The 11830-nt window shown below is 44.1% G+C and overlaps 2 protein-coding genes across 2 annotated transcripts; both read left to right on the top strand.

The window, feature by feature from the left end:
* The first annotated feature begins 1825 nt into the window (after positions 1–1825).
* Positions 1826–6580, top strand: tmem88b (transmembrane protein 88 b). Its single transcript, XM_076170828.1, has 3 exons — positions 1826–2305; positions 4062–4457; positions 5874–6580. Exons 2-3 carry the CDS (start codon positions 4068–4070, stop codon positions 6156–6158), a joined length of 675 nt encoding a protein of 224 aa, XP_076026943.1. The 5' UTR covers positions 1826–2305; positions 4062–4067; the 3' UTR covers positions 6159–6580.
* Positions 6581–8032: 1452 nt separating this feature from the next.
* Positions 8033–10425, top strand: LOC143016444 (calcium-binding protein 2-like). Its single transcript, XM_076170792.1, has 7 exons — positions 8033–8094; positions 8351–8483; positions 9397–9427; positions 9594–9737; positions 9852–9961; positions 10109–10256; positions 10397–10425. Exons 1-7 carry the CDS (start codon positions 8033–8035, stop codon positions 10423–10425), a joined length of 657 nt encoding a protein of 218 aa, XP_076026907.1.
* The last annotated feature ends 1405 nt before the right edge of the window (positions 10426–11830 follow it).

Here is an 11830-nt window from a genome sequence, read left to right on the forward strand (position 1 = left end):
TACCTGCTGCGTGTCAGCGTGTCCTTGGGTGCCACAGGGACAGAGCGACACAACAGACGGGAGGAAATCCTGCTTCAGCCCACACAGGAAGACACCCTCTGCCCATCCACCCATGGCAGTCAGGTGATGAAGAGAGGGGTGGAGGCTCTTCCCTTCACAAGACAAAATACCTCAACACTCCACTCACCACTGCATGGCACAATCACGATAGTCAAACGTTTATGTGGCTGAGGCTGAGTGGAAAGATGAAAGCTGTGCCCGTTTCATTTGTGATGACAAAGAGTCCCATGTGAACTTTTCTCTCCGTCACATTTCAGCACGACAACGTCAAAGACCCAGTTGATCCGGCACATCTGCAAGATAAAACACACACATCCTGAATCATTCTGTCACACAGATCACTGCCATCAACACTTCAGGGTGGATGCCAGAACAGCAAAGTCTCTGGAACTATAAGAACTAATCAGTCATTTGGGGATTTGATGAAGGAGGGTCCAGCGTGTGTTTTGATGATGATGATGGATGTCAGCTCAGCAGCATGATAGCTCTCCATGGGTCTGTAAACAAGTGCAGCATGGGGACCAAAGAAGGACTGAAAGTAAACAAACATCAGCAGCTCAAAGTGGCTAGAAACTCTGAATCAGATAAAAGTAATGACTCTGATCTGCTCTCATCTTCTGACTGATTATCCTCCTTCCTTCATCTCTTTGGTGGAATCATTTCATCCATATTCCACAGGAATAGGAGAAGTTTATCTAAAGTGTATCTGCTGATATTGCACTTTTATTCCATCCCAACTCCTGCAGCAGTAACAGACTGAGCTGGGCCCACATCACTTTGAGTTTGACCTCAGAGAGACAAACCATCTCCACCCACCATGTCTCACTCCCAATGAATAATGACATCATATACACACACTATGTAAGATATACTAAGAGCATCTACACACATGAACAGTGGCCAGTGTGACCTCAAGGTGACATGAGAACATTTCCCTCACAGTACGAGTGTCAGTCAGTCTTCCATGCTTCGTCAAGGCCAGACAACAGCAGGATGTTTTGGGGTTGTAGAGGCGACCCGGCGTTTAGATAGATTATCCTTCAGATGGAGGAAGCGTGATGATGTTTACTTGAAAAAAGTGGTCCCAAGTAAAGAAATCCATAAAGACAGTGTGTATAGAGAGTCGGGTCACATGTGTCAGGTCATGTTAGGATCACAGCCCGGGAAAGAACCCATCACATTCTGTTTTTTTGTTTTTTTTTAAATGATTTCTTACCATTTGAAGGTTTGTTTTGTATTTTTGCTCCTCATCTGGATTATTTTACTGATGTTTTCTGAAAACAATGAGAGGGTGACTGAACTCTGAGCTCTCACAGGCTGGTGAGACTTGGAGCTCAGAAAAGTTCATCAGCAGAAGAAAATGTGGTGAAACAAAGTTCTCATAATTGATCCGAGGCCTGTTTCAGCTGAGCTTTAGCTGCTGATCGTGTCTGACTGCATCAGACTGAGTGTTCCCACCTCCCCACAACTCTTTGTACAAACACACCAAGTCTATCCTGGCAGCCCTTCCCCCTCATCCTCTGCTCTCCTGAACCTCAACTTATCAGGCGAGCCGCCTCACTCTGACCCCCTAACACCCAGCCCCCACTGTGACGGGGGGCCGTGCATGTCCTGGGTATGGAAGGTGGAATGCATGTGCTGAGAGGAGCTGTTGGAGAAAGGCAGGGGGCTGATAACGCTCAACACAGCTAAGCCCAGTGGGAGGAGAGAAGAGGGATGGATGGAGGGAGTGCAAGGGGATGGTAGTGGGGGGGAGGGACAGACAGGCAGACAGACAGGCAGGCAGAGGTTTGCTCTTAAGACAAAGACCACAGCCCTATGATTTCAGTTGTTTCAGCAGTGGAGGACAGAGCATCTTTGTACCACAGCACAGAACCAGAATTTGCTGTGCCTTGTGGACAAATCAGAGACACTTAGATTGACAAGCCTGGATAGTGGAGAGAGGAAGCAGCAGGACAGCAGAGCTGCAGGAAGCCAACATACCAGCTTTACATAGATAAGGCTTTCAGAAAGGAACCCCCCAAAAACACGCTCAGCACAACTCTGCACAAGGAAAGGAGGGGGAAACTAATCCTGTTTCAGAGAAAGCAGCTGCGACTTGAGGGGATAAAGAAGAACATCAAGAGGACTTTGTTCAACTCTACACTGAAGACTCAAGTGGTTTTCTCTTTCTGCAGAAGTGAGAAGAAGCTGCAACAATCTGGAGGGGGAACAGCAAGAGGTCAACTGGGCCCCAGAGCAAAATGTGAGTACTAACACAGCAGCAGAACACACGTTCTACAAAATGATACCTGGATTCCAACAAGAACACCTTTGCGTGCACTTTAATAGGCCTTATCTGCTGTTAATGGTTATGGTTAAGAGAATCTAAGAGGTCTGAGAAACACAGCAGAGATGAATGCATCTGCCTGGTCCCAGACAATAGAATAATAGAACAGACCAATGGGAAGTCTCCCTGCAGCATGTGAGCATGAGGGCACAGCAGGGAGCACTGATGTGTGCAACGGCAAGAGTTTCAATCAATACAGGATTTGGTGTCACCATGTAGGAGCCAAACGCAGCTCAACGCACAACAGAACCAGCAAAGATACTAATTCACATTCAGATGAGGCTAAACGTTTAGGTAAGACGACACAGCAGTCTGTAGTCCTTATTTCATATAACTGACATTATTTGAAATGGAAAAACAAATGAAAATGGCCTGGGGAGAATGAAATAGTCATTTGTCATTCAGGACAAATGTTATGTGAGGGGTCCCAATAATTCTGTCCAGGCCGTTTCATTTGTTTTTACTACATTGGGATTTAAAAGTAGAGTGTACACTCTATTACATTTGGAATTAATAATCATGAGGTCAATTTTGAGGTTGAGGTTTTTTTTCAGTTTCAAGTATTTCTCAGAAAGTTGTGCTTTCTTTTTTTATTGGACTGGTATCAAGGCTTTGAGTCATGTGTGAGCAGGTTAATCTGGAGGGAACAGGAGCTCAGGTTCATGTTTACAGCTGGGATCTCTGCTCTCTAGTGCCATAACTACTTGAGTATTAAAGCTCCTCTGTCCCCTGCACCTCTGGCTCTGTGGAGCCTCGTGTCCCTTATCTACACGTGTACAGTGAAGGTTGCAGGTGTGTAAGCAGCCATTGTCTTCATCTGACAGGAAACACAGCCTGTCTGATAGTGTCGTCCTCACTATGGGATGTTTCCATTGTCAGAGCTGTTTTGGCAGCCGAGCTGGCTGTGGGACAGCGCTGTCCCCTGACCTCTGTGAGGATATCCTGCGCCTGACAGCTGTGCAGCACAGAAACACTAACACTAAAGTTTATCCAATGCAAGCTAAAGGAGTTTGGGTCAACACCTTAAACCTTCAAGTAACACAGAAAATCTAAATCTAAAATGTAATAAGACATTATTATGTATGAGCGATTAAGATAATGGATTTCTCTTTGAACTCATAACATAAACTCAAACTATTAAGTTCAAGTAGTGAACTTAATAGTCTTAATAGGGTCTAATGAGTGATGTGTACATTTAGAACACAAAACATATTTATGCTTATGAAGTTTTATTCAATGTTGCAGAAATGTAATCATTCACTACATTGGCTTTAAATGCAAAACTGAAAAAGTATTAAAGCTGAAACCATTTGACAAAGCGGTCCTGATCCTTTGTTCTTATCACAATCAGCACATAAACACACACAGGCAGCACACATGCCACACACACTTTGATGCCCTCTACCCTTCATGTCTCTGATAAACACATAAACACTTCATGTACTCATTATATAATTATGGCCCCTTTCCTTCTTTCCAATCAGCTCTCTGATAATCATCCTCTCACAGGACTTCCTGGTAGATAAGACCTCTGACCCCTCAGTGAACCCAGGTGTACAAACCCCAGGAGTGGAAGTGGATTGGGTTGGAAAATGACCTCCAACGTTCTCAGAGGAATTCTTCTAAAGGTTCCATTTAACTTTTCACCATTCATGTGTTTCTCTGCCCATAGTTCACTATGAGTATGTCTGGTACTCTAGAGAAGGGGGCCCACCACCAGCCCCTGGACCTGTCTGAGGAGCTGCCCCCTCATCACCACCATCATCATCATCACCTCCAGCACCTCCACCACACCAACTCTATGGCCTCCACCACTGCCGCGGGCGGAGGAGGAGAGACGCCTTCACGTGTGGTCGTACCCCCTCCCTACTCTGCGGCCGAGAGCGGGGGCAGCGAGGCGCCCCTGGAGCTGCGGGGGTCTCTGGACTGCTGGGCCTGCTCGGTGCTGGTGACGGCTCAGAACCTGCTGATCGCTACAATCAACGCCTGCCTTGCCGGTGTGGTGTTTGGAGCCATTCTGACGCCGGCTATTGTCATGGTGGTGTTTGGGTTCCTCTGCCACTCCACGGTAAGCAGGGAGAGAAGGAGAACAAGAACAAGAACACGGCTACAACTGCAAGTCCTCAACTCAGAACTTTGATCCACATGTTTAAAGTGGGTCTACTTGGGTCTCAGACTGAGGTTTGGCTGATGAAAAGCTTTATAATCGCTTCAATCTGAGGTTCCTTCAGATGTTGAGGAGATGAGTGAGGGTGGGGTGGAGGGTCACGGGGTCACGGGGTCACGGGGTCAGGGAGTCTGACGTCACTGCCGATAACCTTAAAGTTGTAGGTGGGGAATTAAGAATGCTTGGGAACATAAACAAGGATGAAATCTGAAAAATGAGGACAAAAACAAACAAAAAAAGTAAACAAAGTACTAAAGCCTCACCCTGGACTCCAGGGGTCAGAGGTCACGTTTCAGAGAGTTTAAATACAGGTTGACAACATAGACCTTCAACCATCTTAATGACTAGAGAGACCAGGATTCCCTCTGTTCTCCACCAATTAGACCTCATGTGACCGCAGCTTACAGGGGGATTAAGATGGGACAGGGGGGGAAGAGGGAGAAGAGGGAGGGAGGGAGGGGGGGGGGGACCCAGAGGAGAAACAGGGTGAGAAGAAAAGTGGAGAAACAAACCTGGAGCAAAAGGTTTTCTTGTGTTGTGCAGAGTCCATTTCTGAGATGAGAAAATGCACTTTGAAACACACACACACACACACACACACACACACACTTGTCTAAAACCCTTCCATGATACTAAACACGCCTGGCGCTTCCTGCACTTTCACTCCGTGTGCTTGAGAGCTCACAGGGAGATAAAGACGCTCCGGCCCCTACATCTCTCCATTCCACTCCCACACTCAAATCCTGCCTGAGACAGTGTTCCTCCTCTCCCACTCCCCTTTGATTCTGCTCAGAAACACTTGCACACGCTTTGACACATTCTGCATCCATGACTTCATCTATTCAAGCTTCACAGCTGCTTTTATGTTGTTGTTGTTGTTTGTTCTGTCCAGGACGGCCTTCAGTGGACGAGCACTTCAGTGTGTGTCTGCATAGCTCAAACTACCAACTGGTGTCTGTCCTCACCTCACACACACACATTCCTTACAGTCCACATCATCTGGTGCCTTTATCTCTCCTCTCATGCAGCTCTCACAACCGTTTCAACGAGTCTGTGGAACATCTGCCTCTTCACTTTGAGAATCGAAGCACAAAGCAAAATAGAATTTATATTATGAATACAAACACATTAGAGGACTGAACCTGTCCATCAAGAAATCTCTCAGATTGCCATGGCAGTCAGGCACATGTCAATCACCAGAACTGAAACTAGAGGGTGGTAACAATGGGTCTCAAGGGGGGAAGTGGTGAAAGAGAAGGCAGTAATAACAGAACTCACTAACTCACATTTACATCTCCTCTCCTCTGCCCTCGCCAGGTGCGCCCACATGGGACCACGCCCTACTGCTCAGACCTGCTGACTGACGGCGGCTGCGTGGCTCTGCTGGTGGTGGGCTTCCTCTTGGTGACCCCTTTGCTGGTCCTGGCTCTGGCCGCCTACTGCCGCCTGGCTCGCCACCTCCAGCTGGGGCTCTGCTTCATTCCATACAGCCGGGCAGTGTACAAGAATCTACCGGCCTCCCGTCACCGCGGCGTGGGTACGGGCTGCTGCGGGAGCCGGGGCGGAGCCGACGGCGGCGGGAAGGCCAAGGTCTGGGTGTGAGACGTACACGGGACATGTATGGCGTCCGATCAAACACAGGTTGTAGGTAGAGGGAAATGAATAAAGCAGCAGCCAGTTGAACATCCGGGTAGACAAGTAACACTATGAAGAATTATGACTGAAGACTTAATCAGGAGAGCAAGAGATCTCCACAGATAATGTCCAGAGCTACTCGATTGTTTGAAAGTGTGTTACCTTGTTGTGCCTCTGAAAGTACAACTGTGATCACACACACACACACACACACACACACACACACACACACCTCACTGAGACTGACACTACAAACAGTTATATATTACACAAGTATTATGAAAATCCTACTTTTACATTAGGATTGTGTAGTTTTGAAGGTTGAACTCTGACAAATGGTGACAGGAACTTGTAGATTTCCTTTGTATCAATAAAGTTTCTGGACTCAGCGGCGGGTTTGTGTGCTTTTTCTCCGCAAAAACACAAATATTTCAAGTGCCACCAAAGACACTTAAAGTTTATTCGGAAATTAAATCATCATCATCATCATCATCATCATCATCATCATCATCATCATCATTTACCTTCTTGCATTGAGAGAGAAAGTGTTAACTGAGTTCAACACATAATGATCCAACATGCAGAGCCGCTGAATCCGCTCAGTCATTGTGTCTGGTTGGGTTCAGTGGCGCCACCAAGAGGACAAACTGTGGAACAACATGACTTCTATTCTATTGAAATCGAACTAATATTCACCCGGAGAAGGATGCTAAGGTGAGAACTGTCAGGCAGGAGGCCTAGAGGAAGAGCAAGGAGGAGATATATGGATGTAGTGAAGGAGGATATGAGGCTAGTTGGTGTAAGAGAAGAGGATGCAGAGGAGAGGGGTGGATGGAGACGGATGACTTGCTGTGGCGACCCCTGAAGGGAGAAGCCGAAAGGAAAAGAAGAAGAAGAAGAACTAATATGCAACAACTGTAAACACATCCAGAAATAAGTAAGCTAATGACTACAGAAAAATAAGCAAACTAAAGTACAGGAGTTTAATCTAGAGAGAGAGAGAGAGAGAGAGAGAGAGAGAGAGAGAGAGAGAGAGAGAGAGAGAGAGAGATTATAGGCCAATTTCTGCTTGAAGCTTCGTATTAACTTATTGTCAAAAATATCACAAAGAAGATGGAGAATTAGGATGGAGGAGACGTGAGGCTTGTAGTCCCACTGTAGTGTAATAACAGAAAATGAGATCATAGTAAAAGAAGAAAGGATAGACATTAAGATTTCTATATGTAAGAAATAAACCACAGAGCATTTCATCATACACCTCAGAGAATTACTGAAAAAAATGACACAATATGATGTCGTGTATAAAAGAGAGACCTCAGCCAGAACACCATTTGATACTACAACTGGGAAATGATCCCAACACACACAACACACACACAAACTGGGGTTGAAAGCAGGCAAGTGACCTCTGAGGTCAAGTCAGTCACACAGCTAATACACGTTTTGCTTTCTAATGGTCGACTGCACGTTCAGCCAGGTAATCACCGGCTAAGCCTCTCTGATGGAGGAGGTCAAGAATGAAGGGAAAACAGGGAGGGAGAGCCAACAGGATAATACACACACACACACACACACACACACACACACACACACACACACAGTCACGTTAAAGGGAGGACAGTGAGGAACGTGCAGCTCAACTTCTCTGTCTTTTCTCACCTTTGAGCAGCCGGCCTTCAGGTAAGCAAGCTGCATGATGACTGTTAGCATATAGAAGAGAGATAGTGGTGTCATTACCTTTAAATTAAGTTCTAAATCAGCTTAGTTTATTTTACTAACACATGCAAATTGTTCTTCTGTGTGTGTCTGTGTGTGTGTGTGTGTGTGTGTGCGTGCACAGCATGTCCAAGGCAGGAGAGCGATCTCCCTCTACAACTTCTGCTGAATCAGTTTCAGTAGATGGGTAAGATTTCATTCACTTGTATAGATAATCTATGTTGTATATAACATGAATGTATATCATGATGCTCAATAGAACTTTTGGAGGTGCAGGCGTTTGAAGCTTGTGTCCTACATGATGATGTTAATCTGTTCTAGTCTGTCTCAGCAGCTTCTGAAATCACTTTAAAGTTGTAGTAGATGCTACTTCTCTCTGGATAACTTCAAATCTGTTGACTTGTTGTATATATGGTTTTAAATTTGGATATTTCCTCACTCAGATCTGAGCCGGGTAAAGAATCCCCCTCAGGTTCCGTCTCTGAAGCACCCAAGAAAAGAGCCAAGAAGTCCAAGAAAGACGCTGAAAGTATGAATAAAGTCTACAACTCTGTGCTCAACAGTGTGTTCGGTGCGGTGAGTAGCTCTATAAATAAAGCTGAGTTGAGTTTTCGGTTATGATTCCTCCAATGTTCTGTGTTTTGTTTACATCTAAATCTTGTTCGGTGGTTCAAACTGCAATTTACTGACACCGAAAATGTGCTTGATAAAGAGATATCAGCCCAGATCTCCTGAATGGAGACCTGTGTGTGTGTCACCGCTCTCAGTACAGTGACACACACACACCTGACCAGAACAGAGAGAAGGCAGAAGTCAGAAGTGCTGAGGAATTCTTGGTCCTGATCTTTGCAGAGCTGCTCTCACTAAGCCTGCTGGCTCTCCAGTATTCATAGCTCATTACTTAAGGCTTAATGCCACAATCCATTAGGTTTACCCACAGGAAATGCTCTCTCAAAACAGTAGATTGAGCCAACATCTATAATGTTTACCTTACAGAGAATAGTGTGACTATTTCCTGTGTAATTCGATTTATAAATGTCACCCATTGATTTTGTATCATCAGATGATAAGATCAATGTTGCTGAAGGTAAACAGTGTCTTACAACATCAAATATTATTCTTAAATGTCATTCAATTTGTTTTTGTTGAATTGGCTGTTTGGAAATTGATTTTAACTTTCATTAAAAGGTTAAAGAAGAAACTATAAGTTCATAACCTGACCAGTGGCCTAACTTCATGTTAGACCCTGAGCTGCAGGCGTTGGCGTTGGCGTTTATGATTCTAACGCACACACATCTCACCTGAGCAATGTTTATCATGTATGCTGGATATATAGGATTGTAAATACTTCTAAATGTTTAACCATATAAGCATTACAGCTATCATAACAATAAGACTCTCAGATGTTTTAATGTTATAGATTTTCAATCACAGGGCTGTATTTCATTTTTCCAGCCCTTTTAATACGATGATAAATATTTTCCTGCAGGAGAGGGAATTGGCTCAGGCTGAGCTGGACGGTGAGTATCATCATTACAGTTATTAATGTATTCATTGTGACATCATCAGTAATCCCATGAGGAGTGAAGCAGTGAAACCTCTTTGTTCCTTGCATGTACCTCAGCCATTTCACCTTCAAATTCCACTCCAGGGATAATGTCTTTAACCTGCTGACCTTTGTTACAGAGCTGGCAGAGGTCTTCAAGGAGTTCGACTACGACCAGGACGGCTATCTGAACTACAAGGACGTGGCTGAATGCATGAGGACCATGGGCTACATGCCCACAGAGATGGAGCTGCTGGAGATAGTGCAACAGATCAAGATGAGGAGTGAGAAAAATATATAATTGAAACCTACAGTGGCTATTGAAAATATGTAATATGTACTATTTGTTTTTGTTGCTTTGTTCAACTCCCGTCCCTTGGTCTCTCTCCTTTCCACAGTGGGGGGTTTAATGGATTTGGAGGACTTTACTGAGATGATGGGACCAAGAATGATGGGGGAAACGGCTCACATGGTGGGACTCAAAGAGCTCCAATCAGCCTTTGTACAGGTCGGTCAACTGATCATTCATAAATAGAAGAGGAAAGAACATTAGTATGAGTATGCTTCAGTGAATTAAAGAACTGAAAGGATCTTTTCCAGCTTCATCCTGTTGTCATCCCACTTTCATCAATATTTCATCAAATGTTTCTCCAAGTTTGACACGGATGGAGATGGAAAGATCAACCAGGATGAGCTGAAGGAAGCAATCAAGACCATGCTGGGGGAGAAACTGAAGAAAGGAGAACTGGAGGAGATCATAAAGGAGCTGGATGTTAATGCAGACGGAAACATCGACTTTGAGGGTGAGAAGCAGAAGAGACAGCGACATTTGTGTGTTTGGTTTTCCATGTGGTTTGATGTGATGTTACAGGTTGATTAATAAAACTGAACCTTTGATCTTCAGTCAGATAAACTCAGTATTTGTGTTTTCTCTCCTCTTAAGAATTTGTGATGATGCTCTCCATTCCATAGAAGGACAACATGGACTGAACATTGCACATTGAATCATTCTACAGATAGCAAATGCAGTTCTGACCAGCAGTGCATACAGAATATCAACCATTTGGTTTGTAGAGATAATATTCTACAGTATATTATGTGTGTGAATGTGTTTGAGGAGTGTGAGCGATGCTGTATCTATCCAGAGGACATGAACATATGGTGCTCATGGTCGCTATGACTACTGAGACAGCTGATAACTCTACTTTACTATAACTGTGATAGACAATGTACATAAGGTGAAATGTTTTGCTATTTTAATAAAGAAATCAATCAAAAATGCATCTTTTAAGTTTCAACAGGTACAAAAAACGAAACAAGCCACATTTAAACCTCGCATAGACTTTATTCCAAAAAAAAGTTATTTTATTAGCCAAAGGTTATTGTTAAACAAAATGGAAATGTTAAAAGTAATCATCATCATCACCATCATCATCAAGAGAAGATATTAAGTATAAATTAAACTCATGTCACCCTGTTATCTTGTTAAGCACAATTCAGCTGGGAGCTTCGTCACTTAAGCTGTTTTAAGAATTGGAGAAGTGTTTGCACATCCAAAAGCGTTGTGCAGACATCATGCTTTAAGTGAGCAGAGTTAGGGCCGACCACAGGCACAATCTCAACTTATCCACTGAAGTCTTAATACAACTGGTAACTTAATCATTATTATTATTATTAAAATTATTATTATTACGTCACACACAACTCAGCAAGATCTGCAACATGCAGCGTATGGAATCTGCAGAAGTAAAAATCTCATTGTCAGACAAGAAACTGAATAATAAATAAGAGACTCAAGCCCCTAACAGCATGAAGTTACAGGCGTGAGGGACAGAAGAGAAGGATTCAGAAACTGGGCTTTTTTATTAACTTTAAGACATTTCCCCTGACTTGTAAAGAGGGCAAATGTTGCACTTGGTTTAAGAGATCGAATCAAAAAGTCTGACCCAAAACGTTTGACAGCCCAAAGTCAGGTCACCAAGGATTTAGAGAGACGGGAAGTGTTTCTGATTGATCATTCTCAAATTGCTCACTGATCTCCCTTCAGCTGATGTGACCTGCTGACTCATGGTTGCTCTTCTCTGCACTCACCTTTGTAAACTTTATGACCTTCAGAGCCACATTAGCCTACAATCTTGTAAACAAACGCCTGCATAGCGAGAGCCTCCTTGCACCGCCTGTGGTGCTCACATTGGTAGGGTTGAGGGTCGAGGGTCTTTAGGTTTTCCCAGCACGACATTAAACACGGATGCACTCCCGGTACTGTTAGAGGCTGATTTGGATGAAAGCACAAACCAAATGGTTAAAGTGTGGAACATTCATAATCCCCACAGCTTTGTGATGGATAGATTCAACAGCTTGGGTGTTTGGTTGTGGC

This window comes from Genypterus blacodes, unplaced genomic scaffold (genome assembly GCF_046128005.1).
Source record: "Genypterus blacodes isolate CSIRO-AG114 ecotype Tasmania unplaced genomic scaffold, CSIRO-AGI_Gbla_v1 ptg000232l_1, whole genome shotgun sequence".
NCBI lineage: Eukaryota > Metazoa > Chordata > Actinopteri > Ophidiiformes > Ophidiidae > Genypterus > Genypterus blacodes.

Excerpts from the sequence above, each read along its gene's own strand:
- tmem88b (XM_076170828.1), top strand. The coding sequence starts at position 4,068 with ATGAGTATGTCTGGTACTCTAGAGAAGGGGGCCCACCACCAGCCCCTG. Across the intron at positions 4,458-5,873 it reads GGTTCCTCTGCCACTCCACG|GTGCGCCCACATGGGACCAC; the intron begins GTAAGCAGGGAG and ends TGCCCTCGCCAG.
- LOC143016444 (XM_076170792.1), top strand. The coding sequence starts at position 8,033 with ATGTCCAAGGCAGGAGAGCGATCTCCCTCTACAACTTCTGCTGAATCA. Across the intron at positions 9,962-10,108 it reads TCCAATCAGCCTTTGTACAG|TTTGACACGGATGGAGATGG; the intron begins GTCGGTCAACTG and ends TGTTTCTCCAAG. Across the intron at positions 10,257-10,396 it reads CGGAAACATCGACTTTGAGG|AATTTGTGATGATGCTCTCC; the intron begins GTGAGAAGCAGA and ends TCTCCTCTTAAG.